This window comes from Sphaeramia orbicularis, chromosome 17 (assembly GCF_902148855.1).
Source record: "Sphaeramia orbicularis chromosome 17, fSphaOr1.1, whole genome shotgun sequence".
In the NCBI taxonomy this organism is placed as follows: domain Eukaryota; kingdom Metazoa; phylum Chordata; class Actinopteri; order Kurtiformes; family Apogonidae; genus Sphaeramia; species Sphaeramia orbicularis.
This window is the reverse complement of record NC_043973.1, coordinates 22,738,064-22,764,583: the sequence shown is the minus strand read 5'-3', so window position 1 is coordinate 22,764,583 and position 26,520 is coordinate 22,738,064. Positions and strand designations below refer to the sequence as shown.

Sequence of the window (26,520 nt, the reverse complement as noted above, 5' to 3'; positions counted from 1 at the left end):
TTTCTCTTTGTCACTTTTCATTCTTTTTTTTCTTTTTTTTTTTTTAACAATAACAGATTTTAATGATTCAGTCATGAAGCCTTTGATGAGCATCCAGCCATATTGCTTTTGAGAAGCACAAGAATGAGTTCACTTGAATTTGTGGTGGACTTGTTTGCCTCATAGCGTAACATCAAACCATAATACTTCCCAGCATGACCATTTTATAGTAACATTATGTAATGCGGTATAACCTTATCTAGTGGGCACTACTCAGGTGTCATCTTCTGTGTCTGTTGAGCCTTGTGACCTGTTCCAGTCTGTACCACCTTTTTAGCCCCACTGACTTAGATGGCACTGAAGTGAAGCTGAAAGCTTTACAGCTTCTCACTCTTCTTGTCTTTCTGTCTGCTGTCAGACTCTAACAGTCAGACTCTAACTCATACCCTTCAAAACCCATTTAAATTAAATTACAGCTTTAAATGTTCCATCTGTGGTGGCTGTTCTGATCATTACAGTGGTGTTTTCTGGTGCATTACCAATGCGTTGTGCCTTTTACTGGCTAGTGGGGAGTCCCTGTGTGTCGCAGACAGCGGTCATATTAGTGCAGCTGTTGAGTAGGACATGACTGTTGTTATCCTTCAGTCTGTTAGCTGGGAGGGGCTGGACACACATAGGCACACGCATACAGAACATAGTCATGTTCATTTGGTAACAGCCACTGTAGTGAAAGAGGGTCAGTGTGAGGTAGATGTTCTGCATGAAAATGTAAGTGTAAAAGTAAAATGATCAGTTAAAAGCGAATGTTATTATGACTGAAAATGTTAAAATAATGAGGTGGTCATATTGTATCATATGCATATAGTAGACTAATGAACAGTTTGTTCAGTGTGTGTGTGTGTGTGTGGTGGGGGTATGCACCCACCTTCTCCAGTTTCAATTTCTGTACAGTTGCTACTGCTCCTTCATGTTCTGGCATGCTTTTTGGCTGACATCACAGCTAAGAGGAGAGTTTTGTGTCCAGGACAGCATACACAAACACACATACATGATGATACCAGTGCCACACATGAATACTGTGTAGAGAGACTGAAGGGTATAGGATTAAGTGGATGGGTTGTTAACAATACGGTGGGATGAATTAGGTGGCTTTTATAAATTAAACCTAATGGCCTTAATGGACAGTCGTCGTTACATTATCATTTGAATGTTTACAATCAGTATTTACATACTGTCTATTGATATCACATAATTGGATTGTAGATACTGGTGGTAAGAGAAGGGAGGAGATTAATGGGAATGAGAGTCAATCTATTTTACTTTTTTTCATCCTAATGAAACCTCTTCTTTTCTGTCTTTCCACTCTGATGCATTACCTTGCTTAGCAAGAAGTGGCACTGCATTGGCAGTACGCCTCAGCCTGTGCACTGACATCATTGATTGCTTTACAGCTTTAACTTTCTCACCAGGAAATGACATAAGAACTGAATGACTCAACCCTTTCTAGTATGTGCTTATGTGTCTGGATAAGTGTGTGCTCTTGTGTTGTAAGATGGTTCATGTCAGGCACCATTATAGAATCTAGAAGTTACAGTTTTACTCTTAATAAATCTCTGCATCAGTCCAGTTTTTTGGGTCGGAGATGCACATACTTTTAACTCTGTGTGTGTGTGTGTGTGTGTGTGTGTGTGTGTGTGTGTGCATGCGCGCGCGTGTATGAGTGCATGCATGCACATATTCCATATCCGTTTGGAGGTCTGGTTATGCACATCCACTACATCTACGCAAAATGTAATACACCCAAAAAGGGAAATGAAGGAACTCGTGACTGTCCCAGTATGTCAGAATAATGTAATTCTTTGCAATGCCTGTTTCTACTGTGATCACAGAATTAACAAGATTGACAGAAAAATCTAAAATATTTGATTGTCATGTTTATTGGGTATATCATGCTAGTTTTTCTGTGCACCCCCTAGTGGACATGCTTAATACGTAGACAGTTACTGTATTTAAACAATTGTGCAACCAATTGTCTATAATAATAATAGACTGGATTTCTGTAGTGTTTTTCAAGGCACCCAAAGCGCCGTTACATTTTTGATCCATTATTCATCTCCCATTCACACTCTGGTGGTGGTACTACATCAGCAGCCACAGCTGCCCTGGGGCAGACTGACTAGAGTGTGGCCCCTCCGACATTCATACACATTCATACACCAATGTGAGTGACACTGGAGGAAAGGTGGGTGAAGTGTCTTGCCCAAGGACACAACAGCACATGACTAGGACAGAGCGGGATTCTAACCACCAACCCTCTGGTTATTGGACAGCCCACTCCACCGCATAAAATACATAAAATATAAGGTTATAAAAGCAAATATGTTTCTGTACTTTTTTCACTCTTATGATAAACTGTGGTCTCTTTCTATAAGATATATTCATCATTGTGTTTAATTCCTAGTCAATTATACCCAACTATGTTTACTTTATAGGCCAAGCTTAGCTGGTTATTAGCTAATGGGCCGGAGTTGGACTTGGGTTTAGATTGTCATTCCTCAACCTATTTTATTAACATCATGTAGTTTATTTCTCCAGTGGTTTTCAGTTTCCTGTTCTCTGACTGAATTACTGACATAATTATATTACTTTTTCTTGATTCATAATCTCCTAATTTCATAATGTTTCTCCTTTTCTCTCTTTGCAGACATGTTCCAGTACCTTCTCTCCTTCTCTCAGGGTCACCTGAGTTCTCTGTTGGAGGGAACGTACTCATCTCTGTCTCGCCATGCCCTGCCCCATGTAAACCAGCTCTTCTCGTCTCTGTCCCACTACCTCCGTGGGGCCAATGTCTCAGTGGATGCAGCAGTTCACCAGTTTTTCAACAACCTGTTTCCACTCGTCTATACACGACTGATCAATCCAGGGATCGAAAGTAATGTTATGGTCGCAGGTGAAATGAGTGACTGTCTGCGTATGATAAGACAAGATGTCAATCCTTTTGGTCCTCATCCAGCTGTCATGGCCCAAGAGCTGGCTGGAGCATTGGGAGCTGGGAGACAACTGGGCTTGGCCCTGGAGGAGGGTCTGGAGGTGATGAATGCCACGGAACATGTCAGCCTGAGCAAAGAGTGTGTGAAGGGCCTAGTGAAGATGGTGTACTGCTCTCACTGCAGAGGCCTGACGCTGATCAAACCCTGTGTGGGCTACTGTCTGAACGTTATGCGAGGCTGCTTGGCCAGTGTATCTGAGCTGGATCAGCCCTGGAGGAGGTACACCAGCTTATTGGAGCAACTAACCCATGCTATGGCTGGGCAGCACAGCCTGGAACTGGCCCTGCTGGGGGTCCGGGGACACGTCAACGAGGCTCTGCTCTATGCACAGCTTCATGGTCCACTCATCACTGCCACGGTGAGTACACACTGAAGAAACAGAGAGCAGCAGTTTTAATGGCACATGCAAAAACCTTGAAACAAGTTTGAACATATTTGTTTTAAACATGTACTTTGGCCATGTTGATTGTATTGATTGGAAAGGTTTTGCAGGGTACTTGTGGGCTATGAGCTATTTTTTTCCCTGCAATGCAACAAAGAACACTGCACACTACATTAATGTTTGCATAGTGCTGAAACTATTAAGAAAAAAAATGTTTGTTCAACAAAAAAAAATGACCAAGGACTGAGTCTGAAGAAAGAAATATTTTCTGAAAAGACAAGGCGGCTAAAAATCAACACTAAACTTTGGTCTCTGACGGTAGAGAAATATTACAAATTCACTGAAAAATGCAGATTGCATACATTTGTATGCACTGAGTATAACCATGTGCTTAATGCTATATCCTCCTGAGACCCAGCAGTGCATTTTTGTCCTTTGAAGGGGACAAGAGTTTCACAGCTTTACTGAGAAAAAAATCCTGTCCACTGCAAAGGACATTCCATAAAAATAAATAAATAAATAAATAAATAAATAAAAATTGCATCTGAAAAACTGTTGCATTATGCTTTTTTCCAACCAAGGCAATTATTTTATGTAAAAAAAACTACTTTCCTGGGTCTCAGGAAGATATGCAATCGTAAAATGAATATTTATAACCTGATGTCAGTTTCATGAATGAACAGACTTTAAAACTGTGTATTCTACTTAAATCCATAACTAAACTTCAAGAGTGTATCTTAGATAGGGACTGATCCATTCACAGCAATCATAATGAAATTGTAATTGCAAACTGCAATTTTACAGTTTCCTTGAGTGCTGCTAAAAATAAGTTCATATAATAAGCAAACCAAATCAAATGTGAAGTGGCACAGCAGTTGTCTGTGGTAAATTTGTGAACACATGAATCTCAGACATACTAATTTGTTGACATTCAGGCTGTTGCCGTACCAGTAAGTGCAATAAATGCTTATGATTTTATAGTGTAACACCAGCTTGCTCTTTTCGTGTTGCAAGGGCATTTGTTTGCTTTTTCATACAATGTCTTAAAACTATGCTCTGATGGATGCCAGCAGATTAAGCTAACCTTTTGTGGTTGATCATTTTATGTACAAACACAGAAACAGAAGAACTGTTTTTTATCGCCACAAAGCAGCTGGTTGGACATGACTGCTGCTTAACCTTCAGTCTTTATGGGCTACATAAAGTACGATATCATGCTTATATTCTCTTAAAAAATACAGGAAAAGTTGGCCATCGGAAAAGCTTCATGATGAATTGATGAATTTGGCTGTATTAACAGTATATATAACCACAGAGACACTCAGGAGGGGACTGAACATTAGTATACTGCACTAGAACATTATGACTGATTATAAGTTCACCTGCTTGCCAAAAGCTGAAGGACTTACATAGACACTCAGTTGGCTGGCGGCCACATCCCTCACATAGAATGTATGCATATTAACACAGAAATCATCAAACCACCTCTAAAAATTAGTATAGTGTATATAGCATCAGCAAATGTTTTCAGAAATATTTCATAACTGATTTAAAATACATGTTTAACCTGCTTATATAGCTCTTTTTTGGATAACTGGAACTGGGATGGCATGTCATAATAATCAGCTGCCAGTGATTGTAGATATGAGACTCCAAATCTATTATCACAAATGAATTGTCATTTTTTTGTTTTGTTTTGTTTTTTAATTCACTATATAAACACTTACACACAGTAATAGTTCTGTTGATACTGTCAGTTGATTGAGACAGTAAATACAACACATTGTGGTCCATTTTACTTTAATTTAAACAGTAACTTTAAAAACTTTCTCATCCTAACAATATTAAGTGCTGTACATGTGGGTGTTGGAGTGTTGGCCATACACCAAGGAGCAGGAGGTGATTATAGTGATTAATGTACACAATTATGAGGACCAAAACTGCACTCCATTTTACATATAAATCATAATGGTTCCCATTGCATTACCCTGTGTTCTACTTTAAATTACACAGTTTATAATTCTCTTCGATCATCTCTAAATCGACATGACCTGAAAAGTTCTGGATATTCAACTTCTAGATAGATATCCTGACAATATTCTGGACCTGATTTCTGAGTCTGCTGTTTTCTGTTGTTGTTTCCAGTCAGCCTTGTCCTTGTTTTTCCTCACTTGACTATGAAGGGTTATAGAGAAGAGTTTATAGGGTTTTTTACTACCCAAAGCTAAACAGCAGCTCTCTGTGTTTTGAAATGCATTCAGTCCAAAGAACAAAAAACTATATTCCAAATGTTGATAGGGCTACGCAGGGTGCACTTGTTTCCCAATATATGTAATGGGATCACTTGTAGACAACTCTAAACTGGAACTGTTCCCAGAACTGAGCTGCAACTGCCACTATAGAGGCCATAACATTCAAGCTGTTAGTGGATTAAACTTCGACTCAGCCATTCTAGTCATCTTAATGTACAGTTGCAATCTTCCACCGAAGTCTGTCAATTATTTTCAGTACAAATTGCAAACTGGCAAAGTTATCTTAAAGGACAATACTGAGAGTTTTACTTATTGTAGCCCGTTAAAAGTTTGGAGTTGTTGGATGGATTGCATATTTCAACTTTGAAATTAGTATTGATATTCCATCCAGCTCTTGGCAAGTAAACAATATACAGTAATTGTGCCACTGGGATATTTTATGCATTTTTTAATCTCAGTTTATATAGTTTTTACTGCAGGTTGCGGTGGTAGTGCCTCTCATATTCTATCCACACTCAGCAGTGGCTGTCATATGATTCTTTTTTCTCTAACCTGTGATACTGGTCCTTATTGGTTTCTATCCCATAAAACCTTCTGTGATTTTTATTACAACTGCAGAATGCAATGTAAGTGTTTATGTCTTGGTCACTTTAAAGGGTCACAGCACCACTGTTGTCATCATTTCAATGTAGTTGTAAAATTTCATGTGCAAAATGAGCTTAAATAAATTGTACTTCAAGGAAATATTTATAGGATACATAACACAAAAGAGAAGTCATTTGAAGTTAATTAGCTTCCACATGCAAAACCACTGGCATGATCCTTAACGGCTGACATCACACAGCCCAAATGATCGACATTAATTTCTCTCCACATAAAAAGAACCACATCTAAGAAATAAAACTAATTGTGCACACACTTGCACAAACACAGACAGGGAAGGGTTGGTTGCCAGGCTTAAAGACTGACTTAATACAACTATGCAGAGAGGGACTCAGCTTGCATTTCATGTCTGTGTACGCATGTGTGTATTCCTGCTTGGTATTCATGGGGTAGCAGACAAGCCTTGAGCAGCAAGTCCGCCACAGGGACAAGTGGGATAGGGCTGAAAGGGTTCCAGCTAGGCCATACAAACTAGACCCACTCAGCTGGAAAACAGTGCTCTGGAGAATTGGATGTGGCCCCTAGTCAGACACTGGTGGCTCCAATTTTCTTTGCTCATATATTCTTCACCACTTCTGCACTAGGATCCCCTTGAAAGTGAGATGATGTATCCCAGGGGCTTTATCATTTCTATTCGCACACACACAAAATAGCACATTGCACAGCAAGAAGCCTTATTTCCACGTGTTACGTACAACGCCTGGGCCTTTTACATCTCATATGTTTTTATAAAGCCACAGTGGCCTGTCGAAGAAAACTGTTAAGTCTCTAATGTGCAACTACTGTGTCAGCTTAACCACCCTCACCCTTGCACCTTTAAATACTCCCTTCCTGAATTACACCTCAATGTACCTCATTCATATTTTATTTTGTAATTTTATTCAGTTAATTTATCGTAATATATCATCTATGAGAAGCGTGTTCCCATTTGCACAAAGTGTTAAGTCAAGCGCAGAGAAGCAACGTTTTTTGTCCTTTTGCTGACTCAGAATATTATATGGAGTTGTTATTAAAGAAATTATTGTGACTGTGTGGTTTTACACTGGGATGCAATCCCAAACCATTCTGTGGTGGTTCTCTCTCTCACTTGGCAAACTGCAGACTACACAGAGTCTGCACTATATGTTTCTGTACGTCATAGGGTTGGACCTAGGTCATAACACATTCTGTAGATACACACACTCATTAACATCATTGCCCTGTGCACAGGTATCAGGTTTTTAGAAGTCCCGTAAGGAGCCTAGATGTGCAGCCCACCCTGTGACAATACAAGCAGGGAGTGCAGGACTGAAAGGCAGCTATTGATAGTTGTGTGGGGCAGCAGTGGAGATTCTGTTTTAACACATTCCTGCTCTTATTGAGATGGAGCGTGAACGTGGGTTCGAAGGGAAATGGTTATGGTTATGGATATTTGGGGAGGCTGGGGCTGGATTATGTCGAGTAGACACAATTAAGTCGAAACTGGAAAATATACAGTGAAAGTGGCTACTCTTATTGTACCCTAGAGCAAATGGTGGCTCTAGTGTTTAGCAAAGTTTTTCTCCTGCTGAATGTAACCCTATTGAATTCATCTTGGACTTTCTCCATTCAGAGTCGGTGCTTGTGTTTCAGAGACCACGTACCGCTGTTTATTGACATGGCCATAAAAATGATATGGCTCATATGACCCGGGGTGGGGGGTGGCTTTTTATTTTGTACTTGTAGACGATGAATAGGGGTTAATCACTCACTCACTCTCTTAATGAGATATCAACAGTCTGCCTATGACAAAATACTAACAGAGGTTCAGATTAGTGCAGTTTATATGCAGGTCTACCTTATCCGCTTGTTGGTTTTACCCCAGTTTCTCATTACAGTCTTATGGAGGAATGATAATAGCAGCCTGGGCCTTTAGATAATGGAAACAAGGCCAGTGGGATGACTGGAAGGTTTCCATTCACCATGGCGGCACCTCAATAGTCTGTAGTGTCTTACATTGAAGTCCTTTTTCTATAGCCCATAATAAAATGAAATAATGTCGCTGGTATGAAAACAAACCTTGTTGTTATCACACTTTGGCACTGTATTTTATTCTGTCTACAAGCCTATATTTTCATAGTGCAGCATCATGTTACACTAAAATCATTGTGAGAAGAAACTGCATTTAAATGAATACATCATGCCTATTTCAGGAGTCACATTCTCCAAGTTAAAGATATGAATTTTTAAGCATAAAACTAAAAATTGTGCTCTGAATTCCATCCTCTGATATCTCAAGCAAGCCCATAATGACAAAAAAAAAGACGAAGTTAGTACACAGATGTTATATCAGTTTGACACATATCTAAATGGATGCAATAGGACACATACCCCCACAGGCCCCACAGCGCTGTAACTCAATCAGGAGCCCTATCTTCCAGTCTTAGAAAAAAAGACGGAAAAAAATCTAACCCCTGTCCGTCTTCATGGATCTGCCCCAAAATGTAATGTGTTCGTCCTTGGGCCATTCCCTGCACTTTCATGAAAGACAAATAAACATACCATCCAACAGACACAGGAGAAAAGTAACCTCCCTAGTAGAAGTAATACAGTTTGATATATATCTAATAAATGCCTACTACTTGTTGCGTATGTTTATTTTATACTGTGTATGTGGTGTTTTTTAAAGCAGCAGGAGCTCTGGTGTCTTAGTCTGAATCAAAAGGCTAAATATAAACATAGATGATCTGATATTGCTTTTCAGAATGTCTGTGACAAACCATGGAGCATCACATTTCACTGAAACTAAATAACATTTTGTAATTACAGCTGTCATTCACATATTTCCCTTTTGACAACATCTATGAGCATCCAAAATATAATCAAGTCATCATCTAGATATTCTACAGCTTGAAAACAGAGACAGCAGATGGGTTGTAGAATTCTTGATTCCTGTCAGAGCGTTTGAATAATGATATCCTGAAAATTAATTATGGAACTTCTGTCCAACAATTTCAATTAATTGTCAGCTTGTTTCAGAAAAATGTGAACATGAATTATTGTTTCTGCCTTATAAACTAACACACCGATACTAAATCATTTGTTTTAGGTATGTTTAGAATGCTTTAAGTATCAGTAGTGACTTTTCCATTGACCTTCAAATAGTGTGAATATAATTTGGGCATTAAAAATTTACCTAATGGAAAAAAAGACAATTTTGCCAAAACTCTTGTTTCTCGATTGCTCTTGCTCTGGAAAGAGGTGTTTTTTTTCGGGCAAATGGTATATCATGCAAAACTGCAATGGAAAGACCTTTTTCTGCAACTAGAGTCACATGAATAAAAAAAAAAACAGATGTTGATGGAAGTCACAACAAGCAAAGAAGAAGAATTTTAAAAGAAACATGGTGCAGTATGTGTGGACACACCAGGAAACCAAATCATTTTTTAATTTAGTACAGGTTAGAGGGGTAATATATAATAACATAAGGTCATCGCCATGTTTATGAAATGACTTCTTGTGTCATCTTGTGATAATAAGTCAACAAATCATCGCATTTGTGATTCAGTGGAAAAACCGACATTATGCACTTCTGTTTTTTCAACATTTAGTAAATATCAGTAAAGTTTTGCGCATATGTCCAGTGGAAAAGCGACTAGTGTGTGTTCGTTCTAGACTTTTTATCTATTATTTGTGACTGTTTGGTGATGCATGATGTACTCAAGGCCCATCTATGGCCTTAACCCATCTTTTTGAGCTGTGTTGGCTTTTGCCAGTCGGTCCAACCCTGGAGCTGACTGACTCCCTTTCAAAGCAGTCCATTAGCTAATGATGCAGCCTTTCTTCACTTCAGTCAAGCTCACACATCTTTTTCGCTTACTCTCCTCTACTCTTCCCTCTTTTTAGCATTTTTCTTTAATATGCTGATGATAAGCAGACACCACAAAAAATGCCCACATTTCTTCTCCTCTCTATGGAAATGTTAACTTTAAGAAATCACTGTAAAATTGATGGCTGGGCCATTAAAATTTGATTTGAACACAAAGCCATGGTCTGTGGTATATTATTTTTTCTCCAAGACCCATGACTTGACTGGTGGAATTATATAGGCTAGTTCAAGAAATCATGTTATTTCTCAGATATGTAGTTGATTATCATTGGATGAAATGTTCACAGGAGGGAGACTACATTATGTGGCGTTTATTATTATTATGTGGCCTGTTACTCAAATAGATTATTTTGCATAGAAACGCTGGAAAGAGAAGGGCAGAAAGAGAGAAAGAGGTTTGGCAAGAGGACATATATGGTCATGTTATTATTTAAGATTACTAATAAATCTCAACAACACCCCTGTTTGACCTTGTTTTTTCAATATTGGTCACATTATGTCTCTGTCAATCATCAGTCCGGGACCCAATACCACTTGGAATTTGCTCCACGTCTTCTTGAGTAGCAGGAAATGTTGGAGGTTTGCCAACATACATTGACTGGTCACTTTAACCTGCTTCATATTAGCCCACAGCAACTGCAGGAAAGCACTCTTTTGTGGTATATAGACAACATTTTCTCAAGATTGTCACCAAAAACCTAGTCTATTTGTGTGTAGTAATTGCATAGAAAATTTTCCTCCAAGCTGATTACATAGTTATGACATAACAAACTGTCAGTAAAACATAAGTGACAGAAGAAAAAATTACACTACATGCATGTTATATGTACTCCTGCATATACTATTGCATACATTACGTTAACTGTGTTATCCAAATGGATGTACATTTTTATAGAGTGAATATAAATAGGCCTACTTTGTTTGAGACAGTATCACTATTCTATAACAAACTGGTTCTTCTCATGTTGTCTTAATACACTGCATTAGTTCCTTTTTTATACCTCAGTAAGCTCTTGAGCTTTTCCTCCTTTTCCACTTCCTTATTATGAGCTTCCTCTTTTTCAGCCTATATCTTATCAGCAGCCTTGGCTGGTACCTGTAGGCACTCAAAGGCCTGGTGTTACTGCACAGAGAAATGTCTCCTTGTAATATCTGTGTCCAGGCTGCTGGGAATACCTACTACATCTGTGTTATGATTTTAATAGTTCTTGCTGGTTCATTGAAGGACTTGAAAATGGACATGTGGACTGTCAAAGTTTCTACAGTATCCGCAAGCTTATTTTCTTTGCATGTATGCATGTATTCCAGCATGTTGCAGGCACAGACGCAGTGAACTCACTTGACCTTTTTCTGTCTCTTTGCCTTCATTTGTGGTATTATACCACTTGAATCCTTGGAGACATTTTGCCACATTTAGTGTCTGTAATTCGCCTAAATTTGTTTACAAAGATGGACATCTGTTGTCAACAAACTCCAAAGTAACACCCATATTTACAAGGAAAAAGACCAACAGCCTCTCATTTTTAAATCATCTGTGAGTGATTTAATCAGGATAAACAAGTCTCAGTGTGGAGAGAGAGACTCAGTGTGCTCTTTTCCGATTGGACTCTCAAGGACTTCTCCTTGTGATATACGAGTCACAGAGTCTTTCTTTAATTAGCACTGACATCATTCACATAAAAGAGGAGACAACTATCGGGAAGGGGGGACTGACTGACAGAGACTGCAGACTGAGCACTGTAAAGAAAATGATGAAGATAGAATGGTTTAGAAAGACTGAGGAGAGATCTAAAAGATTGGTAGTAAGGATTTGTTAGGGAGTTAGAAAAGAAGGCAAAAAGAAGAGAGACAGTGTAAATCATGTGTACTCAATCAAGGCTCTAAGGGATAGGCCTAATGGAAATCTGTCACAGTTATGTCCATGAGTGGTGGTCCAGGGGGTGTGATATACTGGGGAAAAAAAGCAAACCAAATTAATATATTGGCTTAAAGCCATAACACTTCATCATCTACAGAGTACATCATGTTTAGTATAGCTACAAACCCATAAGTTGATGATTTTTACCCTTGCCCCTGTGGGGGTATTGCAGTTGGGTCTGTCTGTCTTTATGTCTGTCTGTCTGCACCTGTGGTTTAAATGCTGCAGCACACTTTTACTAGATCTTATGTAGACTCATTGAAAATCCCTGAGATATGATAGAGACTTTAAACCAAATCTCAGTCCTCAAAGATGGTCTGGATCAGGATCCACATTTTTGCCAATTTTTTCCACTTGCTTGCTCAGTGCTGCCCCCCAGGACATGTTAGCACAGTGGAATTATTCATATGGTATTTTTTTTAGTTCTCTCAGCAATTGATTTCATTTGATTAATTGGTTTCTATTTTTCCACAGTTTATGCAAAATATTGTACATTGTCTTTGGTATTTTCTTTAATGACTTGTCATATTTTCTTATTGTCAATTATATTATTATCACTGATTTAAATGTTATCTTGGTCATACAGAGGCCTCAGTTTAGTTTCAGTACCATTGGTGTACATACATACATACATACACACACAAACACACACACAAACACCATATTTTGCTCATGGTTTGTACATTTTGAGAGTCCAGAAATGCGTTGTAGTTTGTATGTAACATGAGAATTCATTACGAACAAACAATCTCCCACTTTTTCCATTTTAGGCTTTAGGTTTTCACCATTTTGCCAGCTGGTCTAATTAAGGTGCATAACCACTTCCTTATAAATTGTATTCTCGATAAATCATTTATTTTATTCTGAGACATGTTAACGTCCAACTCTGTTCAGGTTTCTGTTAATTACAGGGTAAACATTTCACTGTAGATTACCAACATTTGTCAGGATCTCCACCCAGAATTAGTGTGTTTGGAGGCCCATGTGATTATTTTTGCATTAAATATATGAGCTGTGGGGCGGCTACAGCAGGGCAGTGGTTAGTACTGTCGCCTCTCAGTGAGAAAGTCCTGGGTTCTGCATTGGTTCTGTCTGGGTACTTGAGCTTCCTGTAGGTGTGAATGTCAGAGTGAATGGATGTTCATATATATGTGTCGGCCCTGTATTGAACTGGCGATACGTCCACCTTCTCCTGTCAGTAGCTGGGATAGGCTCCAACCCCTCCTGTGACCCTTCTGGGGACTAAACACTTCAGAAAATGAATGAATGAATGCATATATGAGCTGCCTTGTCTGTCTGTCTCCTGATTATTACCTAAAGTCTGCTGCTGTCTGTAATGGTTTGATAACAGCCTACAGTTCTCTTTGTTAATTCAAAATGCAACCACAAAGAGGGTTTCTTATTCTCCTTACCCACCCAGACTTTCCCACATAGTCCAGGATTTGAGCTGGCAACTTTCCAGTCACAAGCCTGCATCCTTAACCTCAGTGCCTTCACCACAATGCTGCTGGTCCTGCGAAATTCAAGTAGTCACCTTCATACATAAAAGAACAAGTTATTTATATGACTAGGTTATTTCTATACATACATGGCTGCATACATGTGTACATATGTTTATTTTTAAATGAACATATACACCGTCTTACATAGCTTCCGGTATTTAGTCATAAAAACAGATGTACATAAGAGATGTATATACTGTAGCCTGATTTCTTTTCTTTTAAGGCAATGAACAATGCACTGAGAGTCAATGAATAAAACAAGAACTGGAAACTGTTCTCCTTCCAGAGTAATGGGCCCTCGCTTTCTATTTTCATATGTGTTGTAATTAGAGATGAAAATTGGTAGTTGTTTAAACACAATTATTGTGCTACTCAACAGCAAACACCAGTCATTTGAAATGAAATTGGGGCTTTGGGTTTTCGTTGGAGGAAACATTAAAAACAACTATGCTGCCAAAGAATCAAAGACCTTCCTGTGTAGGGGAGCCGAGTAGTATTTGAACCAGTGGCATTTTGCCTGGTGTCCTCTTGGCGTTCCTGTTACTCACGCTGCTGGTTTTTACTGATCACATTTATTGTCAGCCTTTTTTCTGCTTTAGTAAGCAACCACAGTGAACACAACAAACTAGAGGGCATCAAGAGAGTGTACAGACCTCCGCCAAGGCCAGTGGTGAACTAATGCCAGCAGATGTACACTCATCAACTTTACTGAAAATTGGCGCAGTAGTTTTGGCACAATTCTGGTAACAAACAGCACCAAAAACATAACCTGTTTGGTGGAGATCATACAGCTATTCATGTTTACTCTGTGTTTACTCTCTACTGTGTCATGGCCGAAGCTGCTCCAATGTACTTGGATGGATTTTCTATAAATATAGAAGTGCACCATTCACATTTAGTAGTGAAAGACATGCTTTATACCAAAAGATGATGTGTAGTTGTTGTATTTTATTAAGTATTTCAAGATTAGATTTGTTTATCCACTATCTTGAGTAGACAGTGATTATATTTGACGGTGGATTTTAGCATCTGACCCTAGAGCAATAATAAAAACATGAATGAAAACAAACATCTGTTTAGTATTTCTAACTGTTTGTCAATTCCTGAGTTCCATTTCAAGTACATAAGTGGATAAGTCTAAAAGCTTATCATCCATTTAGACCTATACTTCCATGATATTACAGCTACACCCCTTGTTATGATAAATGAGTACAGTCCCCATGGATTAGTTAAAAAAAAGTGGGTATTGTTTTTAGTTGAGGTCAGAAATTGTTGATATAAAAGGATCTCAGTATGTGACTGTTTGTTTTCAGTTTTAACACTTCTGGCCTCTGAAGGATTGATCAGGCCAAGTACTGTAGTTAAAAAATCAATGTTTGTTTTTTTCAGTATTAGTTGGTAAGAATTTTGCACCTCTCTTCATTTAGCTATACCTTATTTATTACAGAGCAAGGAAATATACAGTAGGTATATCTTCTTTTCACATTTAATGTCATTAGCATTAGGTGGGCAGGCTGTGTATGGACACATTTAGTGCACAAACTATGGAAAAGGAGAGGCCCTCACTGTCCAAACAAGCCCTTTTCATCCCACAGTGCTGTGCACTTCGGGTGAGAGGGGGCTGAGAAAGTTCCCTTGGCTTTACTGGGTAATCCCTTGATAAATAAACTGGGAAGACAAGACCACCACTGCTATCCGAAAGGCAATACTCCCTGAGAGGAGGGATGGCCCTGGGCTAGGCTAACTTGGACCTTATTCTCTTACTAGGTCTTCTTACACTCTCTTGCTGCAGGATGATATGTGCACAGAGTTAAACACTTCTACACATCAGAATAAAATTAAAGAGAGAAAACAAATTTTGGTGCACACCTTTGTAAGGTAAATTGGCTAGATTAATGACTGTTCTGTCAATGTAATAATGCAAACCTACGTTTTTAAAACATATGTATGTGCCATAAAAATGCTGATCCATGCTGCCTGCAGCAGTAGAAGTCAAATTTCATTGGTTAGCTCAACCGTACATAGAATACATATTTTGTATTTCCCTAAAGTCTTCCCTTATTGAGAGCATGCATCCAGTGAATTTTCCCACCCCATCAGTCTCTGTCCTCAGGCAATCATATAAGGAATGCACCACAAAATAGCTGAAATTGTGAAGGTATAACAAGGACAAACAGGTGCATACACGCACATGCTCTACCCAAATGGGATTTTCATTCTCACGCCATCATCAGGTCAAGAGATAATTGATTTATGGCCATGTTCAGGACCATGTCGTTATTCAACCTGTCATCTGATTGGCTTTCCGGATTATGTGGTCACAAGATCCAACCAATGAAGCATGTCTCAATTTCTCTATGAGATCCTTAATGAGGTTATGCTTATTTCCCCTCCATGACTTGATGTTCTCTTTAGACTGTTTATTTAGTTAGACAGTTCAATTATTTGTGTTATCATTATTGTTTTGAAATGTGAACTATTCAGCAAAATCTTCAGGCCTCATCACAGAATCTCTTTTATAAACAGGGTATAAAAACTAAGGGGATAGTGCAAACAAAACTGTGAGTGACCCCCGCTTGATGTTCATATTTTACCAGGATGTTTACATTTTTGTCTGAGAGAATAGAAAAGTGTCATACAAAGTCAGGTGAGAAATGGCACTGGATTTAAAATGCTTCATGGCCTCTTGAAAAAGTTCACAATTACATGATTCCACTCTGCCTTGATCCACCATTTCTCAGTGCTACAGAAAAATGCAAACCTTTTTTGGTACTAACATAGACCTCCCGGTCTGGACATGATGTCATGGATTATATATTCTGTTATATGGTGTGTGCATTTCAGGAATGTAGTTTTCAATACGTAGTATTTTTAAATAAAAGTGGTTAGATGCATATGGTTCACTTTAACTATCAACAGCATGCCATTTACTTTCCAAATAGGTTGCATGGTAATATGCATCAGCCTTCACACTTTCAGTTTTATTACATCTTGGTTTTATTGGGTAATTTTATTCTGTTGCCATAAACACCAAAGTACTTGAAAATGGACTGCGCAATGTTGAAAGCTCCAAGTAATCTAGCGGGTATAAACTAAATTATAAACTTTAAAATATCCTTGTTTGTCATTACCATTGCTCAAATGCTCCAATTTGGCTAACTTTGTTCATAAAACAATCCCTTTTACAGGTTTGAAGTTTACAAGAGTTCTAATAAATGTCTGAACACATGTTGTGTAGACAGAATACAAATTAATTAAACAGAAAAATGTCACTGCTCATGAAAAGGGCATTTGGATTAATGTGTTGCTACTGGTCATGACCATAACAGTTACTATGTTCCTCTATGTCCGGTCACCACCACAATGTAGTGTAAGTGTGACACTTTTGGATGTGTGTGTATGCACCTTGTGCATGTGTGGCTGTGAGCAGCTCTACCACATGTGAGCATGTTTTATGTTTCCAGAGGGAGTTAAGGTTAATGCAATAAAACAACCTTCCCGTGCCCGGCGTCTGCCTTAAGTGAAGATTTAAGACCAGAGTCGAGTATAGACAGAGTAGGACAGAATGAGCCCTGTAAAGAAGAGCCAATAATGCAGTTAAAAAATGTGCAGGTATGCAATTATTCTGTGAGATAAAATTAGTGTGATTGTATTAATAGGAATCCCTTTTCTCCAAAATAGATAGATGTTACATAAAAACCTCAACTTAAAGTCAGTTTATTAGGTGCATAAATGATTTTATTCCAAAAGTAAGGGTTAGTTAGTCAGTTACAGAGCCAATTACAGTATTTTTTTTTCCAGCCCAGTCCAGCATTCTTTACAGTGTATTCACTGAATCATTCACACACATACAGGTCAGTAGAGCTACTACAGTTTGGCAGCATAGTGTTCTCTGTTTTCAGTGCTAAAGGACACTTCAACATTATTACATCTTTTACAGTATGGCTTATGACAACTATTATGAATGTCCTAAATGATCAAAGTTGATAATTACTGTATATGTGCTCTGGGAAAGACCTTCGTTTTTTGCAGTATGTGAGCCATGATGTCTCTTTTGTGCATTATGATCCTTCCACAATCATGGAGAGAAACAGGAGTTTTTCTGACTGTGCTGTTTCTAAATAGTGTTTTTTACCTATAAGACCATCTTTTCTAGGTCAGAAAAGAACTAATAACAGTCCTAATAATGAATAATACTTATCCCTACTGGATGCTCTTACATGACAGAATGACTCATCCCCTTTAAACAAAGCAGTGCATATACATTGATTGCTGAGGATTTACTCAGTCCACAGTGCAAAAGCCATTATGCTGACTCTCTGGCTAATTGAGAACCACTTAATAACACTGCCTAGAGGCTTTTAAGCCAATGAGATGTCATTGATTTTGCTTCTTGGTTGGAAGCACACGCCCCTTTATTCATGACCCCACAGTCTCCACCTCTTCACTACTGCCTTTAATAGCACACTAGAGATACAAGCATTCATTGCTAACTGTGCGCACGTGCTTTCACCTCCATGAGGTAGTTGAATGTTCTGCATTTAGTGCCATCCTTCCTGACAATTATTCACTCATCACACCATTTCCTTAAATCACACCCTAACTTCTTGTGCAGTATTTTCTCATGTTTATCATTGCTCTGAATTAAAATATTTCACAAATCATTGTTTTTGCTGTATTCCTTGCAATCATTCAGCTAAAATGTAGACATTCTCTTCATTCTCTTTTAAAGCCTGAAGCATCCACATTTATTTGCATTCATCTGTGTAGGTGTTAGTTGGTGGTTTATTGAAGCCACCATCTCCACCCTTGTCATTATATATTTTTTTTAGTTTAACAAGTGTGTGTGTTTGCTCTATGCTTTCCACAGGTGGACAAGGTGTGTGGCCTGTCTACAGGGGAGCCCACTGGCATGCAGCCTACAAGCTCAGAGGTCACAACCTCCACCATGACCTCATTTACTCCTCCTATGTCTGCTGCCCCCTCACAGCCTCTACCAGAGCAGTGGATAGGGAAGTTAGCTCACTTGAGGAGGTAAGGTTAACTGTTATCGTTTGATATTTAGTAGTGTTCTATTAGTTATACTGGATGTTAAGTAAATTTAAGTTAGAAGTACCCTGAGCTTTTGGTTACAGTTTTACAAGACATAGTTGCCATTAGGTCTCTTTTTCATTCAGTTAGTTGTACAACACATGCACCCACACACTCACACAATTAAAGTAGTGCCTGGCACTGTAGTCCATGCCCTCCACCTGGCCTCTGGGGCAGCCATCCCATGCCCACAGCAGCTGGTTGTGCTGTGCCGTATGAGGGGGAGTGGGTAAGATTAATCTTGACAGACCAACAATTTCCTGTTTACCCAGACGTCCATACCACCACGTCTGAACACCAGCCGGCCTCAGTTTAAATAGTACAACACACAGAAACACACACAGACATACTCTTACAGTGTTACTGGCCTGACCTTGTCCCAAACCATGAATCATGGCACTGATTCCAGCCTAGCTGACAGGTCTGGCCTGGCACTGCCACCACCATTCACGGCAACACAATCCAGCTCCCTGCACGCTGCCAGCCCTGACCAAAGCACATGTGAGTGTGACCACTTCAGAGACATGGCATCACCCACTACAGTAAAGGGAGAAAAGTACTGTAGAAAATATGACACATGATGATGTAGAACAACGTTGTTATTTTATTCTAATGGAAGAATCAGGATTGAGAAATTCAGCAGAACCCTCTTTTTTTTTCCATGAACACATAACTGTTTGCACATATATTTGCAGATATTTGCTTGTGTTTTTGTTCACTAATTAACATGTACTTGACACATCATTGTCTCCTTTAACTGTTGGAGTGCTGTGGACTTGATATTGATTTATATCTGGTGTTGCCCAATCTCTGCATGTGCATGATTAATCACTCTCTTCCAGGGTCAAGTGACTTTTTTTCTGTCCCTCCTTCCCACATCATGCCGTCTTTTTGTTTCTTTTTTCTTTCTTTCATCCCCCCCACCTCCATCTCGTCCCTCTGCATACTCCCTGCTTGCAACAATTTCCCTTGGACTACAACTCCCATCATTCCCAGCTCGTTCCCCCTGAAACCCTCCAAGAACAATAAACATAGTCTGAGAACACTCTCTAGGTAAGCATGAACCCTAGGGGATTCTTTATCTCTCCTCACACACCTTATGTAGCAATGACAGTTTATATTGTGATTGATATGGGCATAGGGTTCTTAATCAGTCAGTTTCATAAGGGCTTAGATTCTGGGCAACTTGCAATTTTTCACAAAACTTATTCATATGGTTTGATGATCATCTCAACAATAACTTTCATCACTTACTGCTCTGAATGACTCAACACATACTGGAAGCTCTTGTGACCCCTGCTGTCTGCTCTGCCACGTGGGTGGCAACAATGTGTGTCCGATCAAAATATTATGATATTGTTTTGCTGGAGTGATAGTGTCTGTATTGTTAACATGTGTTTGTAGATTTGATGAAGTAAGCACTTTGTAGCACAGTGTAATTGAGAAAAATGTGCTGATACAGTGAAGTGGTCAGATTCAAAGCCAGTATTTTTCTGCCAACTTCATTATCAATCATGTTTATTTATCATGTGCATGTATTGTGGAATGGTTTGAAGATACTGTTTGTTGTTGGTGGTATAATACCAAGACAGAATATCACGTTTAGGTTCTCCACCAACCACACCAAGCATGTGGACACACATAATACATTTCTCAATTTCATTGTTAAGCATGTCAAGCTATTCAGAGCATTTGTGCAATAGATTAATATCTTTCTGTGCCTTCCCCATGTCTATTCTCAGAGAGTTCCTGATGTATGTGCAGCGCTACAAGTCCTTCTTTGCAGCTTTGCCAGAGATGCTGTGCGAAGGGGAGAATGTTGTTGATGACTCCATGTGCTGGAGCGGAGACAACGTGGTGGAGAGGTAGGAGAATGGAAATCAATTCAGACCTTCTCAGGGAAAATGGGGAAAGGGGACAGACAAATGTGCTTAATCTGTCACGTCCGAATTAATACCCAGAGCAAATGACATGGAGGAAAATAAGAGGATTGACATGATATGAAACGATTATCTGCATATGCCAGTCACATTCCAAATGTACTTAACTGTGCTGTGCACACAAGGTTTGTTGGTTTAGTAAAGTTCTAATGACCACATATATACAGTACATTTCTCAGTTTCTGTTTTAACATACAATCTGGATATATGGGAAGTATGTACAGCAGTAAATAACAAAAGTTACAGGGAAAACAACTATAAACCACAGACATTTCACATTTGACATGTCTGTAACCCTTTTGTTCAGACAAGATGAGATTTACTGCATTAATTTTCAGGTGTTCAGAGGTTTCACTCTAACTATTTGTGCTGCTTCTTGTTATGGGGACAGGGGTCACACTAAATACTGACTTTAACCATTATTTCAGTTTTTTTGTGTGTGTAGTAAGGCTGTGCATGTATTCTGTGTTATTTCTTGTGTATCTGAAGAAAAGAGAATGAGAAATACATACATATGATCATTTCAGCCCTTCAACCTTGCAAAGTACTATATGTGTCTGCAACTGTTGAAACAGAATCTAAATTCATATTTAAAGAAAAAAAAGTGCCTCTAAATGACCAAAAAATAAATATATAGAGAGACTATCACTGAAAAGCTTAAGATATATCCTATTTAGCCAATATTTTTGATGCATAGTACACCCACATATACTTATTTTTTTACTTTTATTTTTTTAATGTTAGTGAACAATTCCTTTCTTATGTTTTGACTTGAACAACTATGCTACTAGAGCAGTTTGTTTCTTATGATAAGACAATGTCCCAGTGTATTTTGTTATTTGTGTATTTGTCCTGGCCAGTTGTTCCATGGTTTTGGCTGCAGTCTGGAGTTCAGAACTGCCCATCATCCATTACTGGTACACTTTAGTTTTAATAACCTTAAATACTTTGCTTTGAGAAATATGAGTCCATTCAGACTTGGGATAAAGTGACAGGCCTTGTGCATTTATCTGTGTGCTTGTGTGAGTCAGTGTAGCACACTGTTGTTAATCAGCATGGAAATAAGGAAGTCATTAAATCCATCTCCGCATTCAACAGGCAGGCAGAACAAATAGTCCCTGGCTTCTCCTCTGCTTTGTATTTCAGTTAGCTAATGGGTTGTTATCTGTTCCCTTTTTTCTTGTTTCTAGCTCTTTTTTAGGGCATTTATGAGGTTTTATTTTTTTGCTGATTTATAGGTGTGGCCTTGGAAACTTTTCCTGCATCTCTCAAAGACTGAGTACTTGGTGTGTGTGTGCGTGTGTGTGTGTAGATATATCCTTCCACTGACAGAGAACAGAGAATTGAGGCAGATTACTGAGCCAATGCAAGTCTGTAACTGATTCCCCCTGCTGGATCTGGTTCTTAAACACTTTAGAAACTGCAATTATGATAAAGTTATGCTCTCCTTTTGTGGTGGTCCCAAGCTGGCTACCATTATCATGGCAGTCTCAGCTCATGGTAGTGCCAATACTGGTCTTAACATTGGAAAACAGAGGTCCAATGTTGCCTTTTCCACTCACACGAAAGTCATACTGAAGATCCACTCACACAAAAGTATGATACACTTTATTCTGTTATCCTCAGTGGCTTGTAAATCATTTTGTCACAATTTTTAGTAGTTAGGCAGCTTTCAAAATCTCATTATTGTTTCTCTTCTCTTCATCTCTTTTCTTTCTCATCTCTTGGCCTGGCACTCCCTACCCGTCCCAAATGCTGAGGATCTGCCAATGGCTGAGACATATTAAGCAGACCACCCATTTATCAAGGCGTATGACAGTTTGTCAGCTCACAAAGTATAGCAGCCAGCGTGTGCGCTAGCTTCGTGATCAGGAACACATGAGAGAGTAAACAGAAGTTGAGGCAAATATTCAGTAAATAAACCAGATGAAACCTTCCTACTGTAGTTTGGTGAAGATATTGCTACTCTTTCCACCATCCCATCACTCCTCTCTATTCTACTTGTGAGTCTTTTCACTTCCAAGGGCACAGACTTTCAACAACAGTGCTAATGGGTTGTAATGGTGTGTTATCACACACTCCCTGGTGAGACTCAGGTCTTTGCTTGTGGTGTCATGTGTTCTTTGGTTGAATAAGAAAACAGTATCCTACTGAGACATTTGGCACCACTCATAAACTGCTCACATTGACTTGTGGCTATTCAGCAAAACTCTTCCACTGTATCTGACACTGTTGGCATGTGTATGAGAGAGAGAGAGAGGAACAGGACAAAGCATGAAAAGAGTTGGCGTTTTGGTGCCGTGGTGCCCCCTGTGCCTCCCTGTGCCCCCGATGAGGGAAGCATGGTGGGGTGAAGAGGGGGGAGGGGGACCTTGGCAGCATAAAGACCCATTGTGGAGTCAGTGAAGTGGGGCATAGCCCTGCCGTGGGGACCCCCAAAGCCTGGAGGGGGAACAAAGACCTTCCTATGAGGCTGCATGGGAAAGACTTGGACATTGCTGCCACCATTGCCACTGACCATACCATGAATGGGGAAATTGCATGAGAAAACTCAAGATATCATGCAAGATTTTTAAATTGTGGGGGTTTTTTTTTTTTTTTTTGGTTTTTTTTAAGTCTAACTTATCAGTTGGGTTCAGTTTCTGTACAGTGGGTAGGACACAAGCCCTATAAAAATGAAATGAATGCATGAGGCCATCACTGGTGCTAAGCTTCTGTGGCGTTAGTCGCTGTCATACTTTGACTTGTGCTTCCTGTGTGGTGGGCACACAAAGCCTCTGAGGGATCGGTGGGTTTTCCCCACAAGCAGGAGGACGTAAACACATATATGCACACACAATCAGTCACATATCAATCTGCATGGGACCCATATGCTATTCAACAGCTGGAGAGGATATACATTTAGGCACAATCATGCTGTGCGACGACACACATCAACTTCTGAAAGCACACACACACTTGTATGTTGTAATACTTCAAAGTACATCAAAAAGCGTTTGATGTAGGGGATTGAAATTCCCTTCCTCTCTTATTCAGCATCTGATGACAGAGGAGGCAAGCAGGGGGGGGCAAGCAGTTGTACTTACAACTAAAAGTGCATGTTGGCATGTGTTCAAATATCTCTGCACATTTACAGTATCACATGTGTGAATAGTTTGCACTCTCTTTTCCGGAAAGGTAAGATCAACCAAAATGACCAGATTCTTTATATAGATTCATAGATTATCCTGTATTTATAGGAGGCACTTCATCACAGACTGAAATAAGTCAATACTCTTTCCTCTTCACTCAAGGTTTTGATAAATAGGTAAGTTTTTGGAAATGTGTGCTCAATTAGCCACAATTCTTAAGAGATATGTACCACACACACACACACACACCTTCACAAACTTCAAAGTTCTACGTCAAAGCTATGTTCTCCACTCAAAACCATGTCATTTTACAGCAATAAAATTACATGGATGCCTTCAGACATCACACAAAAAAAGCTATCAAATATACAAACACAACATAACAGCCATTACACGGTGGTGAGATCAATCTGAAACACTGTTACTGCAGTAAATACGACGCTTTCCTCCTGAACGGCCTCTTTGAACGATGCACACACAATATAATGACAAACGCCGGTTATTTATTCTCAAAACGTAACTGAAACTGAGTGAAAAAGTCAGCGTATTGCAGAAATATGCAACTCAGAAAAACAGAAGGAGAAGAGGCTACTGCAAAAATAATTTTCTGTGTATGAATTTCTGAGCGTAAAATCACATTTCATCCTGTCTTTGGTCTGGGTCAGACTGAGATACTTGAAGCTGAAACTGTAGAAGGTACGATAAAGCAGCTCAGACTTGACTGCATTCTTAGTGCATCTTCTCTCATTGGAATCCCATGGACAAGACGCTGATCAGCCAGAGTTACATAAATCTAATCACGAGCTGTTTCTCTTCTTGTCTTTTCTCTTCCACCTCAGCTCTTATGTCCATGTCTACCTTCAGGTCTTTGTGGATCCAGAATGAGTGAAGTGATCTATGACCTTTGTACCCTGAGGTTCTGATCTCTGTGTGAACACTATGTGAGGAGTTGTGATGACTTGAGTTAATGATACTGAATGACAATGCTAGGAAACAGAGAAATAGTGTTTATAGTTATAGGAAATGAGTTTGTCTTTTAGTTTAGTACAGTGTTTTTCAACCTTGGGGTCGGGACCCCACGTGGGGTTGCCTGGAATTCAAATGGGATCGCCTGAAATTTCTAGTAATTGATGAAAAAAAGACCAAAAAAATGTACTAATAAAAAATATATGGTGAGTTGAGAAAGACCATCACAATCCATAAAAGACATGTACAAACTCTGAAGCTGAAACTGAAGCACTGTGGTAGTGTTTATCTTTCAAATGTTCATTGTGGCCAGTTTCAGATGCTGCAGCTCTTTCATAATTCATAGTTTGAGTTCTTGTTTGTTTGTTATTATTAATTTGCAGTCTTGTAAATACAAGCTGGACTGACTGTACATATCCTGAGCAAGGAAAATAAAATTCTCACTTTGTGCAGTAATCTACACCTAGCTTTTCTGCCTCCGTCCATAATAATATACATTATATAGCCTAAATGTCATCTAAAATTAATGGTTATTGCAACATAGTATAGCAAACTATTACATAATCACAAACAAATTCATTTTAGCCAAAAAAAAGTCTCCGTTTTGAATGTCTTGGGTCACCAGAAATTTGTGATGTTAAAATGGGGTTGGGAACCACTGGTTTACTAGTTTAGTTTATGGTTTCAGATGCTTAGTTAACTGAAAGAGATAGGGTTAACACAAGAAAGAAAAACTGTATTGAAGGTATTATTATGAGGTTAAGTGATTCCTGCTTTTGTCTGTCACCAAAAACCACCACTGAATTTCATGAACGTTAATGGTAGGAAAGGGCATGGGCCTAGGATGAAACCATTACATTTTGGTGCAGATTCAGAAAACATGTATCTATTTTTTTAAGTTTTCTACCACTTGTCATAAAACATTAATAATAATGAATGCTGAGCACCGGAAGGCTAATCTGTTACACACATGTTCATGTCGCAGGCCAGTAGAAGACACAATCTGTCAGTGTTGGACATTTGTGAATTCTTGTTTTGACAATACCAAATAGTTTCAAACCACAGTTATTTTAAGTTTTCTTCAACTTTCATTCAGGAGTACACACTGGTTGTCCTAATGCTTTAAAAATTCCCAAAAGCTGTATTCAGTCCATGTGTTCGGAGATGATTTAGCTGGACACGGGTACGTCATCAGCTTTTTGTGACTTGGAAACACTGCAGTGTTTGTATTGACTTGATTTACATGGTGACGCTGTTCTAACCATGTAAGCAATCAGAAGCTATAATACTTACTTGACAGCTTGTTTCCTCCTATTTGTTTTTTTTTTTCATATGTATCATTAGAGACATTCATTTCAACTCTAAATTTACCACAGTGACCCAAAAAAATTAAATATTTTTCTTCCCTGCCAAGGAGGTAATATAATCGCTTATGTATGTTGATTTGTTTATTTTTGTTTTTTGTTTTTTTTGCATTTCAGTTAAATTAGTTCAAATCTATTGCAAAAACATGTATGATGTTTTGTTGAAGAGTAGGGCATGTGCCAAGGACCAATCCAATGAATTTGGAACAGACCCATAAATAGGGACATATCCTGGGACTGTTACACTATGTTGTCAAATGTTGCAAGATAACCCATGTGAGTTACAGGAGTCCTTGGCAGAGATACGAGCTCTGACATACTCACATGTCTAAGAGTATGTCAGATTGCGGTCAGATCAAGGATGAGAGGTTTATATGAGTGGGTGCGTGCACATGCGTTTTGTACTGAAGTGCCGACATGTGCGTCTAGCATGTA

At 39.0% G+C, this 26,520-nt stretch overlaps 1 protein-coding gene across 2 annotated transcripts in view; it reads left to right on the top strand.

The window, feature by feature from the left end:
- The window catches only part of LOC115437925 (glypican-5-like), a 108,782-nt gene that overhangs the window by 20,448 nt on the left and 61,814 nt on the right, over positions 1-26,520 (top strand). Inside the window, exons 3-6 of one of the 2 annotated variants that reach the window (XM_030161329.1) lie at positions 2,684-3,387; positions 18,464-18,627; positions 19,681-19,737; positions 20,427-20,549. In XM_030161329.1, coding sequence (XP_030017189.1) covers positions 2,684-3,387; positions 18,464-18,627; positions 19,681-19,737; positions 20,427-20,549 — 1,048 coding nt within the window. The remainder of the gene's footprint in view (positions 1-2,683; positions 3,388-18,463; positions 18,628-19,680; positions 19,738-20,426; positions 20,550-26,520) is intronic. The other variant, XM_030161330.1, reaches the window with a different exon arrangement.